The 26,615-nt window shown below is 47.1% G+C and overlaps 1 protein-coding gene across 5 annotated transcripts in view; it reads right to left on the bottom strand.

The window, feature by feature from the left end:
- The window catches only part of NTRK3 (neurotrophic receptor tyrosine kinase 3), a 250,744-nt gene that overhangs the window by 84,318 nt on the left and 139,811 nt on the right, over positions 1–26,615 (bottom strand). For all 5 annotated transcript variants that reach the window (XM_054388351.1, XM_054388348.1, XM_054388349.1 and 2 more), the window contains one exon: positions 18,949–19,137. In XM_054388351.1, coding sequence (XP_054244326.1) covers positions 18,949–19,137 — 189 coding nt within the window. The remainder of the gene's footprint in view (positions 1–18,948; positions 19,138–26,615) is intronic.

Raw genomic sequence — 26,615 nt, 5'->3', positions numbered from 1 at the left:
AGAGAGGGGCTGGCGAGTGCGCGGGCACACGCGGGTGGGGCCGGGAGCGTGGCCGCTGCCGAGCGTTTGCTCTCACTTTACTTTAGGGGTTTAATGGCTTTTAACAGGAGACTTTGTAAGCAATCAGGGATTGGAACAAAAGGAGCTGGGGGAATAATTACTCTAACCAGAGGAGCTGAAGAACATGGCAAAATGGCGTGCTGAGCAATCATGCTAATTAAAGGCACCCAGAAGAATCGAGAGAGACACCAAATGGTTTTCACTCTGCTGCCCTAATCCACTGCCTGCCTCACCACTGTGACTCCCACCAGCTGTGGGAAGGACAGCTCTGGCTGAGTCAGTTTGGAGCAAAAAAGGGTGGAACTATACAAGTGACATGGGGGTGGAGGTTGGTCCCCTGCTGCTTGGCCCACCAGACTAAACAGCAGCTGCTTTGCAGGAGCACCAGCAGCCTGGGGTGGGCCCAAATGGTCCCCCCCAGCCTCTGACTGAGCAGTAAGGATCCAAACACCCTGTTGTGTGGCTGCCTCTCTGCAATTAGCTACATTACGTGGCTCAGCATGGAAGTCTGTCCTGGGCTGTGTCCAGGGACCATGTTTCCAGAACCAAACATTCTGTTTTCCTGTCTCCACAGCATTGCTCATCACTGAGTTGGGTCCACTCAGGTTGGTGCAGGAGCTTTCCAGTAGGCAGACATCTTCTAAGCAGTAAGTATCATCCTAATCTTAAAATACCAGTTTAAAAACATCAGCTTGAAGTGCTTGAAATGCCAGCTGGGTTTCCTGCCACGCTAGCATCAGAAGAGCAAGAACTAGTACTACAGCATAGGCATTTTTTTTTGCCCAGAGCAAGTGGAGACTAGGAAAGTTCCATGCTGCAGGGAAAGGAAATGAAGATAGTATTGATCCAACAAACCAGAGGCTTTACAGGCTAAAATAAAACCATAAACACTCAGCCTGGTGTTAAAACCCAAGACAGACTCCTCAAGGAGCTGCAGGGTCTCAGCCTGTTGGAGGTGTCAGGGGGAGATCTTCCTTGGACGTTGCTGGAGCACAGCAGGATACTACATACAAAGTCAGATGGAAGCAGAAAACAGAACAAGACACACAGGGCTGGGATCACATGCTGAGTACAGAGAGATCTCTTTCTGTCCTTTCTAACCTCCAGGAGAAGGTCCATCTCCAGTAACCTCCCCGGGTGAGACAGGAGTGCTTTAGTCTCCAGCAGTGCAGGTCTGGGGTTTGCTGGAGCAGCTGCCCAAGTTGGCAGAGAGTAAGATCTGTACACAGAGGAGGTGGGGCACCAGAGAAGAAAATGCTAACAACTGCCATCAAGTAACAGCTTTCTACTTAAAAAGCAGTGGGGTTGTTTGTTAATCAACAGGTCCATTAACACGGAGCAAATGCCTCTCTAATGGACACCCACAGCATCCCAGGCTGAACTATTTGTGTGCAGCATCTTTTGATTGATTCCACCTAAAGATCATCAAGTAAATGAGAGAGGATGTAATATTTCTGCAGGAAACATTCCACAGCGGATACATTGATTGCGACGCTCAGCCAGCTGCTCTGTGCCAGTCTCTTCTTAAAGAGACTTCAGATTTCATTCTCTGATTAAATATTTTGAAACTGAGAACAAATCAGGGACATTGGCTTGACCATGGCAGGCACTTAGCCTATGGAGACCTGGTATCCTGCCAAGGAGGTTGACATGAGTGGGTAGTGTCCAGCCTGCTCCCTTTCTTCCTGCCCTCCAGGTTTATGATCCCATTCCCTTTGCTCAGCTGCACAGATTACTGTTGTGTGTTTCAGCCACCCCACTGCCTGGCCTCTTCCTGCCACCTTTAATCCTTCTACTCAAGCCAAAGCAGCCTGCTTGGTGACATACCAGGAACACAGATCTGTTGACTAGTTTATTCAACTCCTGCTTGCAGCTAAAGCTGCAAAATCATGGTCCATTCTGCCTGCCCACAGCTCTCTCACTCTTACTGTGCCAACTCAATAAATCCATTTTTAATCAAACACCCAGCAAACACCCAATGGGACCCGAGTCACCAGGACAGAGAACAAGGAATCCCCTGAGAACAAAGGAAGAAAGTCCAAGAGCCAGAAGGAAAAGAGCAACAAAGTCATCAGCTGGATCATTTGCCATCCCCAGCAATCCCAGCTGGCAGACATGGCCTACAAGCCAGAGCTAAGAGCTTGCTGCAACCTTTTATTTTTCCCCCCACAGACCAACCACTGGGCTGACACCTCCTTTATGAGCTGCTGAAAAAGCACCATCCTCTGAATGAGCTCTGTAACAACACAGTGACACTTCCAGGTTACAAGCAAGCCCTGCCACTGCTCAGCAAGTCATAGCCTTGGAGCTGTTGAAGCTGCCCTGAACACCACCAGTGGGGTCAGGAGACCTGGGCTGCTGCCACCACTTCTGAAACCGACACGCTCATTGCACATGGAAATGAGACACACAAATTGAGACCAGACCCTCCTTTTCCCCCTCTGAGCTACTGAAAAACAACAGGCATAAGGCAGATTAAGAGTCTTTGAGGCAGGTGAAACACAAAGGTACAAAGAACCAAGCATCTAGCTGGAGACAAAAGGAGAAAGCTCGATGTTCACCCAGGTCCCAAGGCGAGACACAGTTAACCTTCCTCTCTGGAGATAAGCTCCATCAAGAGGGTGTCCAGCCCGCTGGAATGAGGCATATCAGAGGTGCCAGAAACTACAAATGAGGACCTTTCTCTACTATAGCTTCCATCCTTTCTGCCCTTCAGTAACCAGCAGGAAAAATAAAGAAATAATAAGAGCCTGCAGATCCTGGATCAGGCTGGGTGCCATCACAGCCAGGCAGCAAGGTAAGAGCTGCAGGTAAAAGCTTGACTGTGGATGCTGGGCTCCTGCCCCCACTTCTTTTGATTTTTGAAGAAAATCAAATCGAGTTTGTATTGACTGCTGAGAAAATGAGACAACATTATACAGGACACGACCCTCTGCAATCAAATTAGGTCGTTGCAACACCGCAACCAGCACGAAATACGTAGCCCTGAGAGCGTGTAGGATCAAGGAGAGTGATTTTATGCAGCAAACAGTAAAAGACAAAAGAAAAATGAATCTTATCAGGACATCAAGCATAGTCAGTGTCAGATGAATCTGGAGTGGCAGGAACAAGCAGCACTCCTGGCTCAGGGCTTCCCTCCCAGTTCCCTTCTCTGTCCCCAAACTGGGCTTCCACTTCTCAAAGCTGGTCATTAAAAACATGGCAAGTGCTAGGAAACATCTTTGCCACTTCCTGCACAGCTTCCTTGCTCCCCCTCCCCACAGCTTTAGTGCTCTTCCAAAGAGTAAAGCCACTGTTCACAGAGCAGGTTTCCAGCCACAGCCTTCACTGTGTCAGCAAAATGCACAACAGCAACACACTCAAGGTGCTGATCTCAGGAGTGCTGAGACCTGTTCAGACAGGGGACTTAGTGTCCTACTTTTGCTGCAGGTCACCACTTCTATGTCTATGTTTGCACTGCACACAGATCAACAGCAAAGGAAAAGCAAGCACATGGTCCAGCTGTGCAGACTTTCCCTACCAGGGTTTTGCACTCAGTTCTGCTCACATCTCCCTTCCCTAGCTCACATCTCTCAAACAATCCCTGTCCATGCCTTCTTCCTCAGAGTACCCCTACATAGATCCCCCTCCTAACTCTTTCACATCTCCATCCCTTCTTGTCCCACAAGAAAGCCCTCATCACCCAACTGCTGAGCAATCACCAGCAGAGACAACTCTGTAGCACTGCTTCTACCCAAACATCCCTCTCCAAGAGGGGAGAGGGAAGTCTCCATTGGTGCAGGTGCACATGTTGGTAGTTATTTATGGTGATGTGGAGGCCACCATATGCCTCTAGAAAGGTGAAGGTGGGTTAGCTCTATGCACAGCAGCAGTACTTGTTCATCACTATGCCAGAACTGTGAGGACCAAGCCTGGACTCTGTGTGAGCTGGGAAGTGATCAGCTCAGGCAGATCAAAACTCAGCTCAGCACAACTGCCCCACTGCCTGTTTCATCAGAGGAATATTCATCTACATGCAGGAGGGAGGACACAAACCTTCCTGAAGCCTGTGATGCACACAGCAGTCTGGGGCAGTAGCTTCCCCACTATATAATGAGTCCATCAACTTCAGCTAAGCTGATTCTCCAAAGATGAAGAAATGGAAAAGAATAATCGAAGCAAACTGTGATAGAGTTTTTGATTAAGCTGCTGCTGATCAATGAAATTTATCTGCAAGGCATAGAGTGTTAATGAGCTGCCACTCCTGGAGCAAGAGAACACCTGAGCCCACTCTCCCTGCTCCACACAACCCACAGAGGTCAGCAAGACCACCTCCTCCAGGACTGACGACACACAACATGGGCCACCAAGTCCACAGGTCTCCCCTGCCCTCATTCATGTTAAAAAGGAGGTGGTGGAAGAAGAAAAAGAAACAACCTTAAAGACGAAGGTGGCTAGAAAGAAAGGAATGAAAAAAAGCTCTAGCAGCCTGATTCAAGGCTTGGGGGAAAGAAAACAAAATACTAAAAATGGAAAAGGCAAAGATTCATAACCTTCACAAAGAGCTCCATTAGTTTAAAGAGGCCTCAGAACTCTACAGCAGGGAGCAAGAAGGACCAGCCAGGCAGGCTACCAACTCCCTGCAACCAGAACTGCAAGGCAGAAAACGACCCTCAGCACAGCCTGCAATTACTGTCCCCTCACCCCTTCCCCTGCAATGATGTCACTGCAGAGAAGTATTAGCTGTTAAATCCTAATACTTATTAACTCATCCCCAAAGATTCTAAGGCATTAAAGAGTAGGCTTTATAGAGAATTTCTCATGGTGATGTAGCCACCTGTTTAACAGCACCCAGCAATGAGGTTGTGCAAGGCTTTCAGAGAGCTTCCTATTAAAGCTACAGAGAAGAGACAAGGCTCAGATGAGTAGAGACACAGAACATCATTATCGCTGCCTGAATTTAGCTGTTTCACTCTAGATAATCATTCTACTCTTCCAGAAACATCCAGAGAACTGTTAGTGACCACAGGGAGCTGCCAGGATCTTTGTGCTATATTTCCTCCCCAAGTTGCCTCCTCTGACAGCCCAACCCAGCCCAGCCTGCCTACGAAAGGGATTTGTTTTCCCCAAACTCTCTTAGCTTTCCCGTCCTTGGAGGGTCTAGGGAAAGCTGAGAAAAAACCAGCAGACAGGATACTCTTTGTGGAGTATCCCAATGGGAACAGAAGGGATGAAGAGCACATTAAGATTTCTCTCCCAATTTCTCAAATTCTCACGGAACTGGGGTTTGCAATTGCCCTCTGCAGAGCCCACGTCAAGGCAGATCATTAATACCGCTTGACACCGAGGAGCTCTTGTATTAAAGAAACCCTGCAATTACTTAGCTCCAATCTCTATATCATTCATAAGACCTATATCTATCATGGATATAGTACTTACACTGCTATGGGGAAATGTAATAAATAAGGCAATAAGCAGCTCCTTCCTTCAGGTCAAGATGAAAGCCTGCATCTGGGAGAGCTGCGCTTTCCTCGGGCAGCAGCAGCAGGGCTCAGAGCCCAGGCTCCCTGCTCAATTCCTTCAGCCACAGCTGAAGCTAAGGTGAAAAAAGAACTGCTCAACATGGGGAGGAACTTCTTCACTATGAGGGTCACAGAGCACTGGAACAGACTCCCCAGAGAGCTTGCGAAGTCTCCTTCTCTGGAAACTCTCAAGACCCATCTGGATGTGTTCCTGTGTGACCTGTGCTAGATTCTGTGATCCTGCTCTGGCAGGGGGTTTGGTCTCGATGATCTCCAACCCCTAACATCCTGTGATCTTCCTCCAAGGCCAGCACTGGGGTTCCAACCAACTCCAACATCAACCAGGAGGCAGTGCCTAGGTGGAATGAGGTGTACAGAGCTCCCAGGAGGGGAGCAAGGAAAGATCTCTTTGGAATTAACCAAGCGAGGAAAGCAGGAATGTGTTAGACTGCAGCATGGGAGTGTGTAGATGGAAAGGGACAATTTGAGCAAACCAGTTTGGGAAGAAGCAGGAAACACTCCAAATTCCTGTTTTGTGGGGTCATAATACAGAGCTGACAGCTCCCAGAACTTGCTTGTCTGTCTAAACTCCTGAGTCCAACAGGCTGGCTGTGAGGGGACTTCAGGAGGTGACTCAAACACCACACGGTCCAGCGGGCTGAATGTGGTCCAGACTGCTAGCTGTCAGTAACCTGGTGTGACCTTGAGCTAACTGATGTCTTTCCAGCTGCCTCTCCTCATCCATAAAATGGAGATGAAGATGCTTGGCAGCCCCTTGATGGGCTGAAAGAAGAAAAGCTTCTTTCCAGGAAATAGCAGAGGTGCAGGATGCCAGGTTACCTCTCCTCATTAAGAGGACGATAAAACATAGGCTATCCCTCAAATATTCAGCTGCCTGCTGTGTTCTTTGTAAGGTCCCCTCAGCATTTGGGCTCATTTGGGATCTGGCATGAGATTCCCAGCTCTGGAATGTGCCCAGAGTTTATTTTTAACTCAGCCCTCAGCGTGAAATCTGTGGTGGGATTCATCTGACTTCATGCTGACCTCTCACTCTGAGCTAGCCTCATCCTGGCTGCACCAATAGTCAGCACCACCAAGAGACCAGACTCCCTTATCCTGAAACAAGGTGTCTGACAAGAGGCAGATCCAAAGCATCCTATCTCCTTCCACGTGTAGGAAGGAAGTTGTAGGCAGCCACCTCACATGGAGCTTCTCCTGCCATCCAGGGTTAACTAACTGGAGCAGGTTGTGGATGCCTTCTGCCTGGAGATGTTCAAGGCCAGGTTGGAGATGCATTGATCAGTCTGGTCTAGTGAATGGTGTCCCTGCCAGTGCCAGGGGGGTTGGAACTGGGTGATCTTTAAAGTCCCTTCCAACCCAAACCATTCTATGATTCTCTGTGAGGGTTAGAGAGCACTGGAACAGGCACCCCAGAGAGGTTGTGGAATCTCCTTCTCTGGAGACTTTCAAGCCCCATCTGGATGTGTTCCTGTGTGACCTGTGCTGGATTCTATGGTGCTGCTCTGGCAGGAGGGTTGGACTTGATGTCCTTCAGAGGTCCCTTCCAACTCCTAACATCCTGTGAGCCTGTGAACTTCTCCTAGAGCATAAGACACATCAAACAGGGTCCTAATTGGGCTCAAAATCACAGAGCCCTTTTGCCAAGCTCTTTATCTCCCTTTTTTTTTTTTTTTCTTTCCCTTGTCTGGGACTGTGAGTAGTGGGACAGAGCAAAAGCTGTGGCCCATCTCAGAGGTGCAGCCTGGGCTGCAACTTGCTGGCTTATCAAGCCATACCTGAGGTATGGCTTGAACCATGAGGTCCTTTTGCTTTGGTATAGACCTGCTGGCCATCACCTTCCCCTTGTGCTCAGTGCTCCACATCAATTCCAGTGCAGAGATGTGAAATGACTGATACTTTTAATATAAAGGGGCTGTCATTTATTTATTAGCTGGCGACAGGCCCTGCAGTCCAGGATGGATGCATTATAAATCAGCTGCATTTCTAACCATTAAAAATTCATCCAATTCATAATGTAGGACGCCTGTAATTTCCTTATTAGTGTTGAGTGTGAAGGATTTTTTTTTTTTTTTTCGGTTTCTCCTCCCTTGGTTTTTACTCTGCTTCTCTGCTTTCCTGAGGATCTTGCTCATCTGAGGATTAGTTTAGCTTAATCCTGCGAAGGGGGAGGTGGAGGGGTGGGAAAGGCTGGGATGGGGGGGAAGGGAGACAAGGGCTGAAATCATTTTCTTCCAGTGTTTTCTTCTAATTGCAAATTTGCCATATATACTTAATAGACTTAGCTGCCTTATCTCCTAGTCACACTTATGGGAGCCAGAGAAAACTGCTCATCCTAAATTTAAGAGGTGCTTGCAGGGGGAAAAAAAACAAACCAAACTAAACCAAACCAAACCCAAACCAACCACAAAATAGATCTCTTTTCCTTTGCAAAAGGAAGATGTGGTGGTGGGACAGGGAGGGGTGGTGAAAACATCTATTAAAATATATTAGCAGGAGAAGAACAGGTATCCAAACAGTCTAACCTAGTGCATTCCAAATAGATCAAACACAGATACAAAAATAGCTAACTACAGCAGCCTCTAGACTCAGTGCTCCAGTGCACTGAGGAAAAATAGGTTAGCAGGGCTGAGGGAAAGGTTTGACATTTTGGCAGACCCACAGCTGTGACACAGAACCATCAGCAACCAGCAGGAACTCAGCACTAAGATCAGGCAGAGCTGAGTGTCCACAAAGCTGTAAGACATTGCTTAGTCTGAACACTGCACCCCGTATCGACCACGCTCAGCTGCAGGCAGCAGCAGAGCCCCACTGGTAAAGGATGGGCAGACACTGGCATGCTTACACCAAGTCTGAAGGCTCAGCTGAAGGCTTTGCTGCCATCCAGCCAGACCTGGACAGGCTGGGGACTTGGGTGAGGAGAAATGGAATGGACTACAAACAAGGACAAGTGAAGAACCTGGCATCTGGGAAAGAACAACCCCCACAGAGCAGGATAGGCTGGGGGCTGATCTGTTGGAGAGCAGCTCTGGGGAAAGGGACCTGGGAGTCCTGGTGATCAACAGGATGGCCATGAGCCAGCACAATGTGTCCTTGTGGCCAAGAAGGCCAATGGCATCCTGGGGTGGATTAGAAGGGCTGTGGTGTGTAGGTTCAGAGAGGTTCTCCTCTTCCTCTACTCTGCCCTGGTGAGGCCATGTCTAGAATATTGTGTCCAGTTCTGGGTCCCTCAGTTTAAGAAGGACCTCAGAGAACTGCTTGAGAGAGTCCAGCACAGAGTCACCAAGCTGCTGTAGGCAGTTGAACATGTCCCTGTGAGGACAGGCTTAGGATTTTAGAGCTCTTGAGCTTGGAGCAGAGGAGCCTGAGGGGTGCCCTCATTCCTGGTGATAAAGATGTGCAGCAGGGCAGTGTTGGGAGGATGGAGCCAGGCTCTGCTCAGGGATGTCCAACGACAGGACAAGGGGCAATGGGGGTAAGCTGGAGCAGAGGTGGTGCCACAGGAACAGAAGGGGAAACTCTGTCACTGTGAGGGTGACAAAACACTGGAGCAGGCTGCCCAGAGAGGTTGTGGAGTCTCTTTCTCTGGATGGGTTCCTGTGTGACCTGCTCTACATGATCCTGCTCCAGCAGGGGGGGTTGGACTGGCTCATCTGTCGAGGTCTCTTCCAACCCATAACATTCTGTGGTTTTCTGAGTCTGGAATAGATCTGTCCAGGTAGAGCAGGGAGAAAGGCTCTGGAAACCAGATTCAGGCAGGGTTCAGCATTAGGTAACTCACAGTCTCTTCAGGAACGAGCATGGAGGAATCTAAAAATGGATTATGCAATAAACCCTTCCTTAATGGGAGACAAGCCTGGGCATCAAGAGCAATCCTTACATGCTGTGAATTCAATGTACTTTTCACCTCAAGACACTTGCATACAAATCTTCCATCAGCTACACATGAAAAAGGGTTTGCTGAGCTCTCAGCTGGGCCTGTTCAGTAAATCACAGCCAGTTCAACAAGGACAGTGCTTTACACTTAACTGCACTGCAAGACAGCTCCTTCAGGTCAGGGCTTCAGGAACACACCAGCAGAAGAGATGCTTCCATTAGCCAGCACCATCTTCCTTCTCCCAATCAACCCCACTGGCAGTCAACCCACTGCCTGTCCACGCAGTTGAGACCAATGAGAGCAGGACAGATGATGAAGAAGGATGCTGAAGCAGACTGGAAACATTCAGCAACCAAGAATGACAATTTCTGCCTTTTTGTTAGGTTACACATGAAGCAACTGCTCTGCCTGCCCAGTGCTACTGGGAGGCACAAGCCACCAGTGCCTGCCCACACCATCCCCCCCAGAGCCAGCCATCATGCCAGGCTTGTCAACAAAACCTTCACTGACATGAGAAGCTCTTCAAAGCAGAACATCTTTTAACATGGGTCCTTCCCCAGGTTTCAGGACTGAGCAGAGTATTTTGGGCTCTCAAAAAGCAACAGCAACACTCAGGGTAGGTTTGTGGGAGGTTTTTTTTTTTCTTTGAAGCTCTATTGATGCACAGCTTCTCTGCTAGATCCTGGGCTGTACTCCTTGTCCCACAGGGCAGCACTGCTAATGATGTTCCTGCTGTGTGTGTGGTCATGCAAAACTGCTCCAGCTCCTAAACAACAGCAGCTATTTTTTAATTAGGAATCTTAATTTAAGCAGACAATGAACAAGCAAGGAGAGCCTGCAATCTTCTAACCATAGAGACAGCTCCTGTCTGACCACGAGGAGTCCCCCAACGCTTCTCAGAGATAGATTTTAAGCCTGAAAAGCAGCCTGGTCAAACCAAAAAAAGTCACAATGCAACATCTTTGCAGACTCTGCAAGCTGCTGGTGCCTTCAGGGGTACCTCATGGCCAGGCATCATGGGCACATTCCCCTTGTCTCAACAATGCAGAGGTAGCCCAGCCTCCAGATACTTCCCCAACAGCCAAGCATTATAAGCTGCTGTAAATCCATTAAAAACCAAAATCAATGTGACCAGTACCACAACTCCAACCACACACACACCCCTCCCCAGCTACTTCTGAAGTAACTCACAGCAAAATTGACACAAGCATGAGGAGAATACTCCTGAATCCCTTTTCTTACTGGCTGCCTGACTTTGCAACAACTTCAGGTCATGCACCTTGTTGCTGTCCCCTGCAGGGATGAAGCCATGGGCATGAGGAGTGCTGGCTTATGAGCAGAACCCTCCTCTCTCTGGCATGGACATCTTCATGTTTAAGAACACCCTGGGTCCACTACAAGGGTAACTGGCCAGGAACAAGCACCAATGCCTATGAGCAGAGCCCTCCTATCTCTGGCATGGACATCTTCATGCTTAAGAGCACCCTGGATCCACTACAAGGCTAACTGCCCAGGGAGAAGCACCAATGCCTAAACATACAGCCAATAAAGCAGGGAATGCAAACCCATTTGTCCCCAATTCATGCCATTCCTCCTCTCATCCTGTTACAGTGAGTCTTGACTCATGCTGGGCCATGGGTGAAAAGCAGACCTGTTCTGCCAAGCCTTAAACATCCACAAGAAACTGGAGATGCAACCAGAGCTTTGATGGCTTTGGGAACTGCCTGTTTGGGAGCATTGTGGCATCTCTGGGTGGTTGAGGAAAGGTAGAGCTGTGAGGTGCTCAGCAGACATCCACATGTCCTTCAGCAGCACCAGTGGTGAGGTAGAGATGAATGATCAGTGTGTAGGAGTCACCAGGCAGGAGGATGTGGCAGAAGGAGTGAAGAAGAGCTGATTCAGCAAGAGGTTTGCACCATGCCCATCCCACAGTGCATGGCTGAGCGAGTGAGGGAGATGTGTCCACGTACACAAGGGTGGTGGTGTGTGCCTAGGGCCATGAGGTGCTGCAAGAGCAGTGGGAGGGTGCCTGAGCCCCTGTATGAGAAGAGCAGGGCCTTGGATGCAAGACAGAGCACCAGGAGTGCTTGTCCTCCATGAAGCAGCGCATGTCCAGGCCAATCCGTTTGATGCAGGGATGAAGGCACCAGGCAGCAAGAGCAGTCTGCTGTGCTAGAGCTGCTCCAAATCCAGGAGGAAAACAGCTCAGGGACTCCTCTCATCCGGCTTGTTAAGTGCTTGGCAGTTCCTACATGACGAGCTGCAGATCTAAAACCAGTCCAGATGAGCCATCCCTGCTTGATGTCCCCACAGACACCTGCATTAAAGGGTCCAGAGGAGATGGCTTCACACCAGAGGAACAGGCAGAATTTTGCTTGAGAAAAGATTTCCCTGCCCAATCTTTGATGTCTGTACCCAGCAGTATTTCCACCACCAGGCCAACCTCTCTGGAGGCAGGTCAATTTCAGAGACCAAAGCCATGTTCTCCTGGATTTAAGGGTTTCCTAATGGATTTCATTCTTCAGGAATGTCCCCAGCCAAGGCGTCACCATCCATCCACCACAGCTGTGCTGCCCAGCATCATTCCCCTCTGCTGGGGTTGGAGCCTGCACAGCTGCCTCTTATCTTGGGTGCTGCTACAAATATTTTGGGTAGACACATGTTAAAGTTAACAGAGACAGGAGCTAAACCCTGAGCAGCTGCAGGAGGCAGGGCTGCACTGCTGGCTGCAGCAGCCCTTTCCAAAGTAGACAGGGGACAGACAGAGCCACATTTTCCATTGCTCCACACTGCTTCTCCTCCTCTCAATGCAGCCCCACAGACAATGCCTGCAGAGCTGGGTGAGGGGCAAGATATACACAGTGAATTCTGCAGCCTCTCCCAGACAGCGTGAAAAAAAAACCCTCACCATCAGAGCAGGAAGGTCTGAGGAGCAACTTGCTGAGCATGAGGCTGCAATTCAAAGTACAGGTGAACCAAGAGGGATGGGCACCTCTGCAAACACAAACTGGATTTCTGAGGTCTGGAAAAAGTGGATATTTCTTCCATTAGTTCTTTCAGAGCTGGATAAAACAGCACAGAGCACAAAACAGCCACAGGTAAAGGAAAAACAGAGGAAAGGGCTGGGAAGAGCTGAGCAGATTGAGTCCCACTGGCCGTGGGATCTCTCCTGCTAGTCAGATGTTGCAGCCTGGAGAAGGAGATAAGAAGGTGGTATTGAGTGCAATAAAAGTTCATTCCTGCTCCAAGGGCTAATGGAAGCACAGATTTCTGTGGTTCACACTTTTCTTCAGGTATCTGCAACACCTGCACTGGAGGCAGCAGGCCAGAGCCTGCAGGGTTGCTTCAACATCCAGATCTTTTGCAGGACATTCATCTCAGCACTGGGAGCTCAAGAGGAGTTTCTATGAGAGGCGATCACAAAGCAGAAGGAAGGGAAATCTGCAGGCAGAAGGTCACTGCAGTGACCACCTATGCCTCCCACCTGCTAGCAGCTGAGTGTTGAGGCCAGGGCTTTTCCACAGAACCAAGCCACAAACCCAGGATTTGCCAGGACAAATGAGGAGACACAGAAGAAAGGAGCAAAACACATCACTGACTAAACAGCTACTCACCACCCCTCATTAAACCCTCTGAAAGCAGCTCACATGGGTTGACTGAGAAGAACAAAACTTACAAGACAGTGAGGAGCCCCTTGGCAGAAGAGTCTCAATCCACAAGTGCCTACTTCTGAGAAGCAAAGGGCACTGGGTCCTGCTGGAAAAGAGTCTGGGGCCTTCATGTTAGAGAAGAGAAGAAGAAAAGAGAAGTTTGGAGAAACAGCAGAGACCTGTGGGAGGAACTGAGAGCTTGGCCCCAGGCTGGGCACTGGGCAGCAGAGTGCTGTTGTTATTTCACCCTGGGCTGCACATTTATATTGCATTAAATTTCTGTTTGACAAATCCTCTTAATCCTGGGGAAAATGAAAGGAAATTTCCCATTTTTCACTACCAGCAGGTTCAGATAATTATATGTATATTTTTTTTTCCTTAGCCAAATGAAACTGCAAGCTTTTTTTTTTTTTTGATGTAATTTTCTTTCCAACATTGGTGCCATTTTTGGCAAAAGAAAAAAAAAAAAAGAAGGGGAGGGGAAAAAATGAAGTGACCCAAAATAGAAATGCTGCATAGTTCTTATCTTTTTTAGCCCAAGCTGAACAAACCACACTGAGCAAACAAAAATAGAATTTACAGTGATAAGGGTAAATATCCTTCCCAGTTTTGTTTTCCAGGCCTGTTAGGCAGAGAGGGAAGGAAATCTATTTGTTTAAATGACCAAAATGTTCCTTTTAGACAGCTCTGCAACACAAGATCAAGGCTGGTGATGGCCTGAAAGGGTGCTGATGGTGTTTTTATTGTGTGATCTGCCTTGGGTTTATTTTTTTCTGCAGTACTTCTTTTTAGCCAATTACCATGTATTTACAGTTGCTGTAATTAGATCTAATTACTTAATTAGCATGAATACATGTAATTACTAACTTTGAATATGTAATTATGTCAGGGCAGCCTGTAATAAATGAGGTTGGGAAGAAAAATAACACCACAACAAGACAACAACCAACTCTCACTAGAACTCTATGGAAGGATGTCCGCTCCGCTGGCGTGGAGAACATTTCGGGGTGCCCAGACTGCACCAGTCCTGGGGAAGGAAAACAAAGCCAGCCCTGGTCATGGCTGGCAACAGCCTCCCCCAAAATCAGAGAATGGCTTGGATTGCAAGGGTCATCAGAAAGCATCTGCTCCAACCTCCCCATCATGGGCAGGGACACCTCTCAACTACACTCAGCTGTTCAAAGCCTCATCCAACCTGGTCTTGAACACCCCCAGGAGGAGGTAGCCACAGCCTCTCTGGGCAGCCTATTCCAGAGTCTCACCACCCTCCTACTGAAGAACTTCTTACTCAGCTCCAGTCTAACCCTGCTCTGCCTCAGCTTCAAACCATTCCCCCTTGTCCTGTCTCTAGACACCTTCATGAGAAATCTCTCTGCAGCCTTCCTGGAGGATCCCTTCAGGTATTACAAAGCAGCTCTAAGATCCCCCTGGAGTCTTCTCCAGGCTGAACACCCCCAGCTCCCAAAAGTCTACACAGCACTGGTGGTAATCAAGCATCCACTGATGTGAGACAGGCAAGGATCTGCAAGCAATCTGCCCCCCAGATTAATTAGCTCTACTAAGGTTAGGATTTGTTTCTCTGATTTGTGTCACTCTTTGGTCAAGAAGACCTCTTTGGTCAGGCAAAAAAGTATGAGAGAACAGAACAACTGCAAAGCTGTGCTGTGGCATTTCAGTAAAGCTTGAGACATCAGATCCAAGAACTAATCTGCATCAGATGCATCATGTTAATAATTAATCACTGCTATTAAACAATCCTCCCAAATGTTTCTTCTGAAACACTACTCCATCTTTCACCACAAAAGTCTTCAGTTATTCACAATTACCCTTTTTTTTTTTTCATATGTGAATCCTGAACTTAGGAGGTGGAGCTAAGGTTAAAAATTGCTGTTACTGACACGAAGCATAGGTGTGAAAATGATGTCCTATCAACAGCCTCATCAACTCATTTCAAGCCAATGCTCCTTTTTTGCTACTGATAGGAGCTATTTGAGCTGACTCTATCTGCCCAGAAGAGCCAAGAGCTCTTTTCTGGGGGGCAGACTAAATCATGTTTCACATCACCAAAACCCCTGACCATAGGATGGAGCCATGTGGTCTTACACCAGGTGTCCTCATCACATATTCTATCCACAGTGCTTGCTCACAAGTCTCAGTCTTCTCCTCCCGTCTGTTTATTTACAAATAAACACAGGAGCAAACCCATCAAAACCTGTTTCTCCTCCTGGTGACATCTGCCAAGCAAACAGGCCTCTGGGTTTCTCTTCCAAGTGCAAAAGAGCAGGAGAATAAAAAACACTTCAGTCTACTCTTCTGAAATGGATCTGTGGTTGCACTGTCCCCATTGCCATGGTCTTTGCTTAGTCCTACAGGCAGAGCTGAGAGTAGTTGAAACAAGGACTAGTTGCAAACCCCAGTGCTGCCCAGCATGCCATGGAGTCATAGCACAAAGGTGTGGGGAGCATCTTCTCAAAGACTCAGTGCTTCCTCAACAGAAAATAAGGTGCTGCAGTTTCTTCCATGTCCTTTGAGGGGCCCTCAACTGGGAAAGGATAGAGGATCCTCAGCTTGTCTCTCTTGCTCCTTGGAATGAGGCAGCAGCCAAAAGGGGGTAAGAAACAACTGCAAACATCCCAGAAAGTCAAAAGTGAGAGCTGGCTCATCGATGTGAGGGCAGCACATCCCCAGTGAGGAGCAGAGTTCAGTCTCCTTAAGGACAAGTTAAGGAGAAGAGCCCACAGGAGAGAAGCGCAGAGCAGGAGCGAGGGGCCGCAGCTCCACGAGCAGGAGCTGCTCTCCATATTTCAGCTGCAATTCCATTATGCAGAGCTAAGTGGCTGGGAATAAACATCCGTCATCCCTGCGTGATAAGCGATGTTTGCTGGGATAGAGGGTGACAGAAATCTATATCACATCAATGTCCTATTAATACTGCATTAAGCATATAGAGTTTGCTCTCTTCATTGCAGCCTGGTAATGGGTATCGGCATCTCCTCAACCCAGACAGCATCCAAGAGCAGGGGGATGCTTGCAGGAGAAAGGAAGGAAGGAAGGAAGGAAGGAAGGAAGGAAGGAAGGAAGGAAGGAGAAAAGCTTCACCATGATTCCTTGATGAATATGTCCTTGCTCTAGCAACACCTCAGTGCAAAGGAGAGAGACTGGGAGCACCTTTGCTTACAGCTGGACAGCAGCTCTGCAGGAGGTGGGTGGCAGAAGACAGTTGACAGCTCACAACAGTAAAGGCTGAGCTGCACATCGAGGAGCTTCCCCAACCCAGAGGAGTTCTCCTCTCTAAAGTGACAGCAAATGAAGTGTTTGTGTCCAAGGTCTGCACAGGGGGAAAGGAAAAAACCCTCCAGCGTGAAAACCATGGGGAGAATGGGAACAACAAATATTCTCCAGCTCAGGTTCAAGCTGAGCAGAGCACATCAGATCAAGCAAACCCCTTACAGCCAAAGCTCCCTAAAGCATGGTTAATTTAAAAGGTGGATCATGAAACTTTCCAGCCTCAAGCAAAGCCACCAATGAAGTCAGAAGTTTTGCCCAACTAATGTCCTGGGGACTAAAATACAATACACACACCAAATCCAGCCCTGCCTGAGGTCTTGAAGCCCAGGTTTTGCCTTATGAATGACAAGGAAATGTAAAACTGGAATGGCCTGCAGCCTGCCAGCTTCCAGCTTCTTGTTGGCACCCAAAGGCAGTGCCTGTGGTGGGGAGGTTGTTTCCATCCCCACTGCCTTGCAGCCCTAGGAAATCTGGAGCTCAGAGGTGGTGATTTGCTATGGATGTGGATGTGGGCACAGTTCTCACTAGTGCTACATTTCACCCACACGGCATCTTCCATGGGAGAAGTGGGTTCAGATGCCACCCCCAAACATCTCTGTGAACTTTTCAGATCCTAATCAAATAGTTCTATGAAACCAAATCCTGCTGCCAGCAGCTTTCCCTGCAACTCCCCCAGCTCTGATGAACTCCACAGGGCAAAGGCTCAGAGCAAAATTCCCTCCTTTGAGGTTTAGGTTCTGCTACTACACAGCTGCATCAGCACTCACATGCTGCAATGGCCAGCACACAGACTAGAGATTTGAGAGAGCACAGGAAGGGAAGGAAAAGAAAACAAAAAATAAAGCAGGGGAGCTCCCCCTCCCCCCAAGCCATCAGGGTTTGTAAATCATTTTGAGATGAGGTGCTATGCAAAGTGTAAAATATAGAATTAACAGCACAGAAAACCCACGCTAGAATCAGGCTTCTCCACTCCTGCCTAATCATTGCCCTCCTCCTCCCCTCCCTACCAACAGACCCAATTTAGCAGATTGAAATGAAAATCAAAAAGGGAGAGCTGGGTGCATCCACTGGGTTCACCCCACTGCTCCAGCAAGAGAACCACAGCGAGAACAGCTCCAGCTCACAGCACCCAGGAGGGGCTGCTCCAGAGACACCCCCATAGACCCAGTGGCTGCAGCTCCCCATCCCTGACAAGAGAGGTTAAATTTAGAGTTAAAGTAGAGGATTAAAATGAAAATCACAGGGAGATCTGGGTGCAGTCATTTGGTACACCCCATCCCTCCAGCAAGCAAAGCACAGCAATAACAGCTCCAGCTCACAGCACCCAGAAGGGGCTGTTCCAGAGACACCTCACAGCCCCAGCGGCTGCAGCTCCCCATCCCTGACGAGAGGAGCAGCTCTTTCCAAGCACTTAATGCTGAACGAGTTTCTGCAGGGGGGGAGATTGGCCTCCTCCCTGTTTTCAGGGGCTGAGTTATGTCTCCTGCACTCATGAGTCAGCAGCAGCCAAAGGGAGAGCAGAGGCAACTTCAGTGCAGCACTCCCTGCGTATGACTGGGCCACAAAGACAGCACAAACTCGGGGTGGGGGGGGGAGGCGGCCCTATTTTGTGCAAGCTTTTTAGTTTTCCACTTCTACCTGGAACCAAGATGCACCAAAAGCATGTTCAATAGCAAGAGAGGAACATGATCCAAACCTCCTGCATTGCTCAGCTTGCATCTCAGAGCTAGAAAGAGGCCTGGGAGAACTCAAGCACCAGCTGTGAATCACGTGCTGGGGAGACTGCATCTCACCACTGGCATGTGAAGCGGTGCAGAACTCCCAGAAAAGCATCCTTTTGCCCAGTACTGCTCTATTATACTGAGAATTCAGGAATGCAAACCAGAAAGGACCACTTGATCACCACCTGCTAGTCTAGTCAGCCCAGTTTACAACCCAGGTTTACACAGGGAAGATGCAAAACCTTTTCAGAAACCCATGAACACAAGACATCCAGCATCTAAGCCTCCAAGCCTCCTGTTCTTTATCTCCACACATCTGCCCCATCTGTGGCCATGTGCCCTGAGCTTCTCCCTGGTCCAGTGGGGAGCCAAGGAGGCAGCCCCATGGCTGGGAAACTGCTGGAGGAGAAAGAGGAGGCAGGTCCTTTCCCCAGCTAAGCAGGGGTCACATCCATCCCTGTGCTCCCAGGCAGCTCTTGCTCACATCTGGGACCTCATGCTCGGACCCAACGAGGCAAAGCCCAGCTTCAAATGGCACTTTCAGGCAAGGGGTGGGGGGAAGGTGACAGGTGGGTGACGGAGGGAGGGTGAAGGGAGGTGAAGGTGAGGGTGGAAAGTCTTCTCTGGAAGCACCTACATGTATGTTGTGATTTCTGAAACCTGAGATTCGCTTTGGTTTCTGGACCATACCGAGACCCATTCTCCTCAAAAACCTCCTTCTTTTCTTCCTCATTCTCTTAACCTCTTCCTCCTTGCCCTCCTTCCCCCCACCCCAGCGAGCCCTCCCCAGGTGCTGGCGGGGGCAGGGGGCTGCAGCCGGAGGAGGCACTCACAGGTGTCTGGCTTGTGGCAGTTGTGTCCCTGCCGGAAGTACTGAGGGTTCTCGATGACGGGGATGCGAGTCATGCCGATCACCACCGTGTCCGGCCCGGCCTCCAGCGACGAGGGGGTGGTGATGCCGTGGTTGATGTGGTGCAGGGGACTGGCTGAATCCTCCTCTCCGCTGATCACCGCCACGGGACCTGCAAACACCACAACGCACCCGTCAGGCACAGCAGAAGAAAGCAGACCCGCGAGCTCTGCCGACCAGGTGAGGTGGTCCCCGTGCCTCCCCCCGCCAAGCCCCACAGCACCCACTTGATGTCCTTGTCTGCTTCCATGGATCAGGTCCCCAGAACACCGGTTCTGGGTGCCACAGGACTGTAAAGACATCGAGGTGCTGGAGAGTGTCCACCAGGGAAGAGCAAGGAGGATGGAGAGGGGTTTGGAGGGTATCGTATGAGGAGCAGCTGAGGGGGCTGGGGTTGGTTAGTCTGGAGAAGAGAAGGCTGAGGGGACATGTCATTGCTCTCTACAGCCACCTGAAAGGAGGTTGGAGTGAGGCTGATGTTGGTCTCTTCTCCCAAGTAACCAGCAACAGGACAAGAGGAAATGGATTTGAGTTGTGCCAGGGGAAGGTTAGATTGGACATGAGGAAAAACTTCTTCAGTGAGAGTGTGACCAGATGCAGCCACACTGATTCATCCATTGCCCCTTGTCCTATCACAGGGTGCAAGTGAGCAGAGGCTGTCCCTTCCTTCCTGACACCCAGCCCTCAGATATCTATAGACATTGGTTAAATCCCCTCTCAGTCTTCTCTCCAGGTGAAACAGCCCCAGGTCTCTCAGCCTTTCCTCATAAGGCTCCAATCCCTTCATCATCTTTGTAGGTTGTGGAGTCTCCTTCTCTGGAGACTCTCAAGCCCTGTCTGGATGCATTCCTGTGAGACCTGTGCTAGATTCTATGGTCTTGCTTTGGCAGGGGCGTTGGACTCGAAGATCTCCAGAGGTCCCTTCCAACCCCTAACATCCTGTGATTCCCCACTACAGATGGTCAGCCAACAACCATGGTCCAGCTCCCTCAGCCTCCTGCTCCAGCCACAACTTCTAACACCCAAGTGCCTGCTCTCAAGAGTATCACTGCTCTAGTCTTTCCCTAACTAATGGCAGGCTGGTTCCCATAGGTAAAATCAAGTCACAAAGGAAAGAACATCTACACCTGAGAGCCAGGGCCTGCTTCCCACACAGAGCTATTTCACAGCATTCAGCTGTATCCCAGCTTTTAGCTTATGCTTGATTTTATTTTTAGACCTTCTAACTTCAGCCTCTTCCATCAGCTGCCAAAGCTGGAAACCTCAGGGGACATCAGGTCTGAACACATTCTTCCCCACTTCCATCTATTCTCACCCATCTTAGGGTCTGACCTGCCAGCCAACATCACAAACACCTCCAGCACCAAAGGAAACTCTTTAATCCATGCTGCAGCCATTCATGCTGTGTAAAAACACAGGATCCTGAGGACCTGGGCACTGCAGCCTTCCATGGGGACATCCCAGGAAAAACCACACCTAACTAGATATACTCCGTTGCTCCTGGCTGGATGTTACCAGGGGCTACAAGAAGCTCACTCAAAACCAAGCAGAGATGCTGCAGCACCAAGGCTTCAAACCTCCTGACCAGGGGCTACAACAAGCTCACTCAAAACCATGCAGAGATGCTGCACTGAGGCTTCAAACCCCCTAACCAGGGGCTACAAGAAGCTCACTCAAAACCAAGCAGAGATGCTGCATTGAGGCTTTAAACTTATTCAGAGAAGCCTTTTACCTAGCCTGCACAGCACATGCCTTTCTCCCATCAATAATCTACTTCTAATTGCACAATTACTTTATTGTGTAGCACTAGCAACAAAGAGAGGAGTCTTCAAGCCATTTTACTCTCCAGAGCTTCTGGGAGGAGAGGGTGAATGCTGGTTCCATGCAATCATTTTGCCTGCATTAATCTAGGCTAAAGGCTTCTCTTTTTTTTTTTTTTTTTTTTTTTTGAGTTTCAAGGATTGTTTGCTTTTCCAAGTGGGATATAATAAAGTTATTGTGTAATTAGCAGAGTCCTGGCAGCTGTGACAGGTGTTTTAGTCACAAGGGGGGTGGGGGAAAATATATATCTATAAGTCCTCAAGCCCAGGTGACTTCCAGCTTTCAAGATGCAGAGGCAAAAATTCAGCTCCAAAATTCAGCTGCAAAATGCCTCTGCTGGGACTACACACACACAGACTTTATTTCTCCAAGCACACAAAGCAAACAGGGAGTTTGGCTTTCAGTGAATTTTTTTTTGTTGTTGTTCTTCTGTGCTGTCAATTCTTTGCATGCAAACCAGGAGGTTGGGTTCTTGCATGGTTCCTTTTGGCTGTTCCTTGCACTGCTGTCCAAGAGCATCACTGCTCCAGTCTAATCACCTCTGCATTTCAAGGTGCAGCTCACAAAGGAAGGCATAAAAATAGCAGCTAGTACAGGCTGTTGTCAATAATTTGAGAAGAGACCATAAAGTTCTCCCCTGCAGTGGAGCAATGGAAGAGGCTACTGAGGGCTGATTGCTTTCCCTAACCAGCCAAGGTGTTGCTTCAAAGGGAGGTACCTAATGAGACAGCGGGATGTGAAATGCCTCTCTAGTGAGTGATAGGAAGAAGGTTTCATTGTCCTCTGCTTTGAGAGCAGAAATCTCACCTCTGTGACAAAGAAGAGAGAAGACATCTCCTGCAGCATTAGTACTGGAGGGAGATGGTTGGTTCCATTCAGCAGCTGTCTGTGAAGGACCGAGGCTGTGCTCTGGCCAAACATGCTGTGGGCTGTAACTCTGATAAGAATCTAATTGGTAATACTTTGAGAAGCCTTTGTATGTTCTCAGCATTGAAAGGGTCACATCTACACTCTGAAAGCTTTCACTGTCTCTCCTTCCACCCAAGCAGGGGTATCACCAGCCAGCAGCTGCAAAGGCAGAGCTTAGCTGTTCTCCACGCTAAGCCCATGCAGTTTTCCTGCCAGGGAAGCAATATCAGCAGAACTGACAGAGGCACAGAACTGCAGAGAAAGGCTGGAGAGATATTAAGGATGTCCCAGGAATACCCCTGGGTGAAATGGTGGTCAGCTCCTGTTCCAGCCTGGCCATACAGCCACTGCCACCCTGCCCATTTACAATGACAGGAGAAGAGAACCATAAAGACAGAAATTTAGGACCAAAATGAATGTGGTGTTAACCAACTTGAAAATGCTGATTTTGGAAATGCCACCAGAAGTAGTGCTGTTCTCTCTTCCCTCCTACAGCTTCTCTACAGCCAACTCCTCTTTCCCAAGAAAGACACCTCAATTCAAACACCACCATCCCAGGCTCATCTCCACCTTTTTTTTCTCTTCCAGGCTCCCTGTCAGGCTATGCTCCATCCATCCCATCAATGTTCCAGCTCTTCTTGCTTTGCATCCATTCTGATGAGCTGGGGTTGTTCAGCCTGGAGAAGAGAAGACTCCAAGAGGACCTTAGAGCTGCCTTCCTATAGCTGAAGGGATCCTACATGAAGGCTGCAGAGGGACTTCTCATGAAGGTGTCTAGAGACAGGCCAAGGGGGAATGGTTTGAAGCTGAGGCAGAGCAGGGTTAGACTGGAGCTGAGGAAGAAGTTCTTCAGTAGGAAGGTGGTGAGACTCTGGAATAGGCTGCTCAGGGATGTTGTGGCTGCCTCCTCCCTGGGGGTGTTGAAGGCCAGGCTGGATGAAGCCTTGAGCAGCTGAGTCTAGTTGAGAGGTGTCATAGAATCATAGAGTAAGTCAGGGTTGGAAGGGACCACAAGGCTCAGCCAGTTCCAACCCCCCTGCCATGGGCAGGGACACCTCACACTACATCAGGCTGGCCAGAGCCTCATCCAGCCTGGCCTTAAACACCTCCAGGGATGGGGCCCCAACCACCTCCCTGGATAACCCATTCCAGGCTCTCACCACTTTCATGGGGAAGAACTTCTTCCTCATGTCCAGCCTGAATCTCCCCACTTCCAGCCCATGGCAGGGAGATTGGAGTAGATAATCTCTGAGGTCTCTTCCAACCTGAGCCACTCTACAATCTCCTCAAATCCTGAACAAATACTCTTCCAGATTGCCCTAAAACCCCTGCTTTTCAGAAAATCTCCTTGCACTGTCTACTCAGCCTTCCTCCCTGGGGCTAAACTGGAGTTTGGCTTGGTGTCTTCCTTCATCTCCTTGTTTGTCGGTAAGCTCCATGAAACAGGATATACCTTTCAGTCTTTGCTCTTGAATTGCCTGGTTTGTTCCCAAGTCTTCTAGAGACAACTTGTTACTCAAGAAAAATAAAGCAAACAATAAGACACAGCTTAGGGAGCCCTGTTTGCATGATCACATCAGACTGCTTCAATTATTTATCAAGGATAAGAGCTATACATTGTGATAAAACAGAGGCTCAGGAATCCAGGCTACTTTAGAACTAACCACAGATTAGAAAAGATAATGGTCGCTTCATACACATCCATAACATAATGAAAGCTTCAGGGCAGACAGGTGAAGAAACAACAAAAACTCCAGCTTGCTATCACAGTAACCTCTGCAAAGCAGCAGGGGAAAAAAAAAAACAAATGATGGAAGGTGTAGCAAATGTGACCTCCAAGGGAAAAGAGAAAGAATTATGCTTTGTGCTGAGAGCAGATGACTGTAGGGACACATGATAACAGCCTTCAAATATGTAAAAGGTTGCAGCAAAGAGAAATATAATAGCTGTTCTCCGTGTCCACTGGGGATAAAACAAGAAATAATAGGTTTAAATTGCACTGAGGGAGATTAGGGCTTGAATGTTTTCCCTAATGCCTCCAAGTACGGATGGTTGAGCCCTGGAACAGATAACCCAGAGATGCTGCGGGGCTCAGCCACTGCTGAGCTGGGAAGGGAAAGGTTAAAGAAACTCCTTTCAAGGACAGTTTAGCTACAAGGCCTGCTCAGAGCTTTCCCAGGCTGCAGCACTTTCCACTAAAAACCCTCAGCAAGGAGTGCTCTTCTCTTTTTGATGCTTCCAAAAAAGCAGGGACCTCAGCTGTGCTGCAAGACCAGGTTTGGGCAGCAGCTGAGACACTGTGGGTGCAGCACTGGACTAGAATTGGGCAATGGTCTCTACGATGTGGTTTCAGAAAAAAACAACTCCATCCATGTCCTAGGCCACGTGCTAAGCACAGAAACTGAGTTTGCTGAAGCAAAAAGTGATGAGGTGAGTGGTCACAGCTTGAGTACTGGGTTCAGTTCTGGGTGCCACAGGACTGTAAAGACATTGAGGTGCTGGAGTGTGCCCACCAGAGAAGAGCAAGGAAGCTGGTGAGGGGTTGGAGGGTATCATATGAGGAGCAGCTGAGGGAGGTGGGGTTGGTTAGTCTGGAGAAGAAAAGGCTGAGGAGAGATCTCATTGCTCTCTACAGCTACCTGGAAAGAGGTTGGAGTGAGGCTGGTGTTGGTCTCTTCTCTCAAGTAACCAGCAACAGGACCTGAGGAAATGGGTTTGAGCTGTGCCAGGGGAGGTTTAGACTGGACATGAGGAAAAACTTCTTCAATGAGAGAGTGGTGAAAGATTGGAACAGGCTGCCCAGGGAGGTGGTGGAGTCCCCATCCCTGGAGGTGTTCAAGAAGCTGTAGCTGTGGTGCTTCAGGACATGGTTTAGTGGTTGTGGCAGTTGGGTTACAGCTGGACTTGATGATCTTTAAGGTCTTTTCCAGCCTTAGTGATTCTATGAGTGCTCAGGGCTGCAGGGAAACACCCCTGTCACCACCCATGCCTCCAGGAGCTGCTGCTCAGAACACCATTTTTTGAATCAAAAAAGCTAACCCCAAGATCTAACGGTGCCATCCACGTCTGCCTGGGGAATATAAAGAAGCCATATAATTAACCTACTTAATTAGGAACTGTATATGACCCACACCTAGGAAAAAATAATAGCTCCAAAGTGCTCTCCTAGCAAAGTGGGTCACCATGCCTTGCATAGCAAGCACTGAAGCAGCCCTTATTAAACTCCAGTATGTATCACATATCAAATCCCTCCCTCCTCTGACTTCAAACCTTTGTTGGCATTTCCCTATTTCCTTGATATTAATCTTAAATGGTGCTCTTCAAAGGGCCAGATCACTGACTGGCAAGTAGAGCATTCCAAGGCAGGAGCTCTCAGCCTTGGCTTTACAACTCAGAGCGAAACAGACACACCAACACCTTCATTTTTAAGCACAGGTAGAGAAGGAACCCCCCAAATTCAGAGAAGCAGGAAACCAAACACATTAAATAATAATAATAATAATAATAATAATAATAATAATAATAATAATAATAATAATAATAATAATAACAATAATAATAATGATGATGATAATAATATAAAAATAACAATGTAATAGTAATAATAAAAATAAAAATAATAGTAATAATAAAAATTAAAATTAAAATAATAATAACACTTAAAATAAAAATAATAATAGTAAGAATAAAAATAAAAATAGTAAAAATAAAAATATAATAGCAATAGTAATTATAAAAATAATAAAATTTAAAATAAAAATAGTGATAGTAATAATAAAAATTAAAATGATAAAAATATAATAATAGTAATAATAAAAATAAAAATAATAATAAAATTTAAAATAAAAATAGTGATAGTAATAATAAAAATTAAAATGATAAAAATATAATAATAGTAATTATAAAAATAAAAATAATAATAAAATTTAAAATAAAAATAGTGATAGTAATAATAAAAATAAAATGATAAAAATATAATAATAGTAATTATAAAAATAAAAATAATAATAAAATTTAAAATAAAAATAGTGATAGTAATAATAAAAATAAAAATGATAAAAATATAATAATAGTAATAATAAAAATAAAAATAATAATAAAATTTAAAATAAAAATAGTGATAGTAATAATAAAAATAAAAATGATAAAAATATAATAATAGTAATAATAAAAATAAAAATAATAATAAAATTTAAAATAAAAATAATGATAGTAATAATAAAAATAAAAATGATAGAAATAAAAATATAATAATAGTAATAATAAAAATAAAAATAATAATAAAATTTAAAATAAAAATAATGATAGTAATAATAAAAATAAAAATGATAAAAATAAAAATATAATAATAGCAATAGTAATAGTAATTATAAAAATAGAAATAATAAAATTTAAAATAAAAATAATAATGATAACAATAACACAAATAAAAATAATAAAAATAAAACAAAACTAATAGCAATAACAATAACGATACTACTACTAATAATAAAATAACAATAATAACAATAACAATAATAATAATAATTTTTTAAAAAGAAGAAAAAAGACGCTTAAAGAAATTCCCACCTTGTGCTGGAGATGAAATCAAACCCTCCCCCAGGGCTGATCTCTGCACCAGCAAGGCAGGCAACTGAAACTCATAAAACAATAAGCGAAAGCCCAACAAACACAATTAAAAAAGTCTAGCTGTGCTCAGAGCAGGATTGCATTTACTGTCTCATAAAGACAGCCTCGTCCTGTCAGGCAAACAAAAGGAAATCAATTTCTTAATTTTTATTGGCAGATGTGGGCACGAGGCCAAGGCAGTGCTCGGTGCCTGCGCAGGACCTGCTTGGAGCCAGACTGCCATGGGCTCCA

The sequence above is a fragment of the Indicator indicator genome, chromosome 16, assembly GCF_027791375.1.
Source record: "Indicator indicator isolate 239-I01 chromosome 16, UM_Iind_1.1, whole genome shotgun sequence".
NCBI lineage: Eukaryota > Metazoa > Chordata > Aves > Piciformes > Indicatoridae > Indicator > Indicator indicator.
The sequence above is the reverse complement of the archived record's forward strand: the minus strand, read 5'-3'. Positions and strand labels throughout refer to the sequence as shown.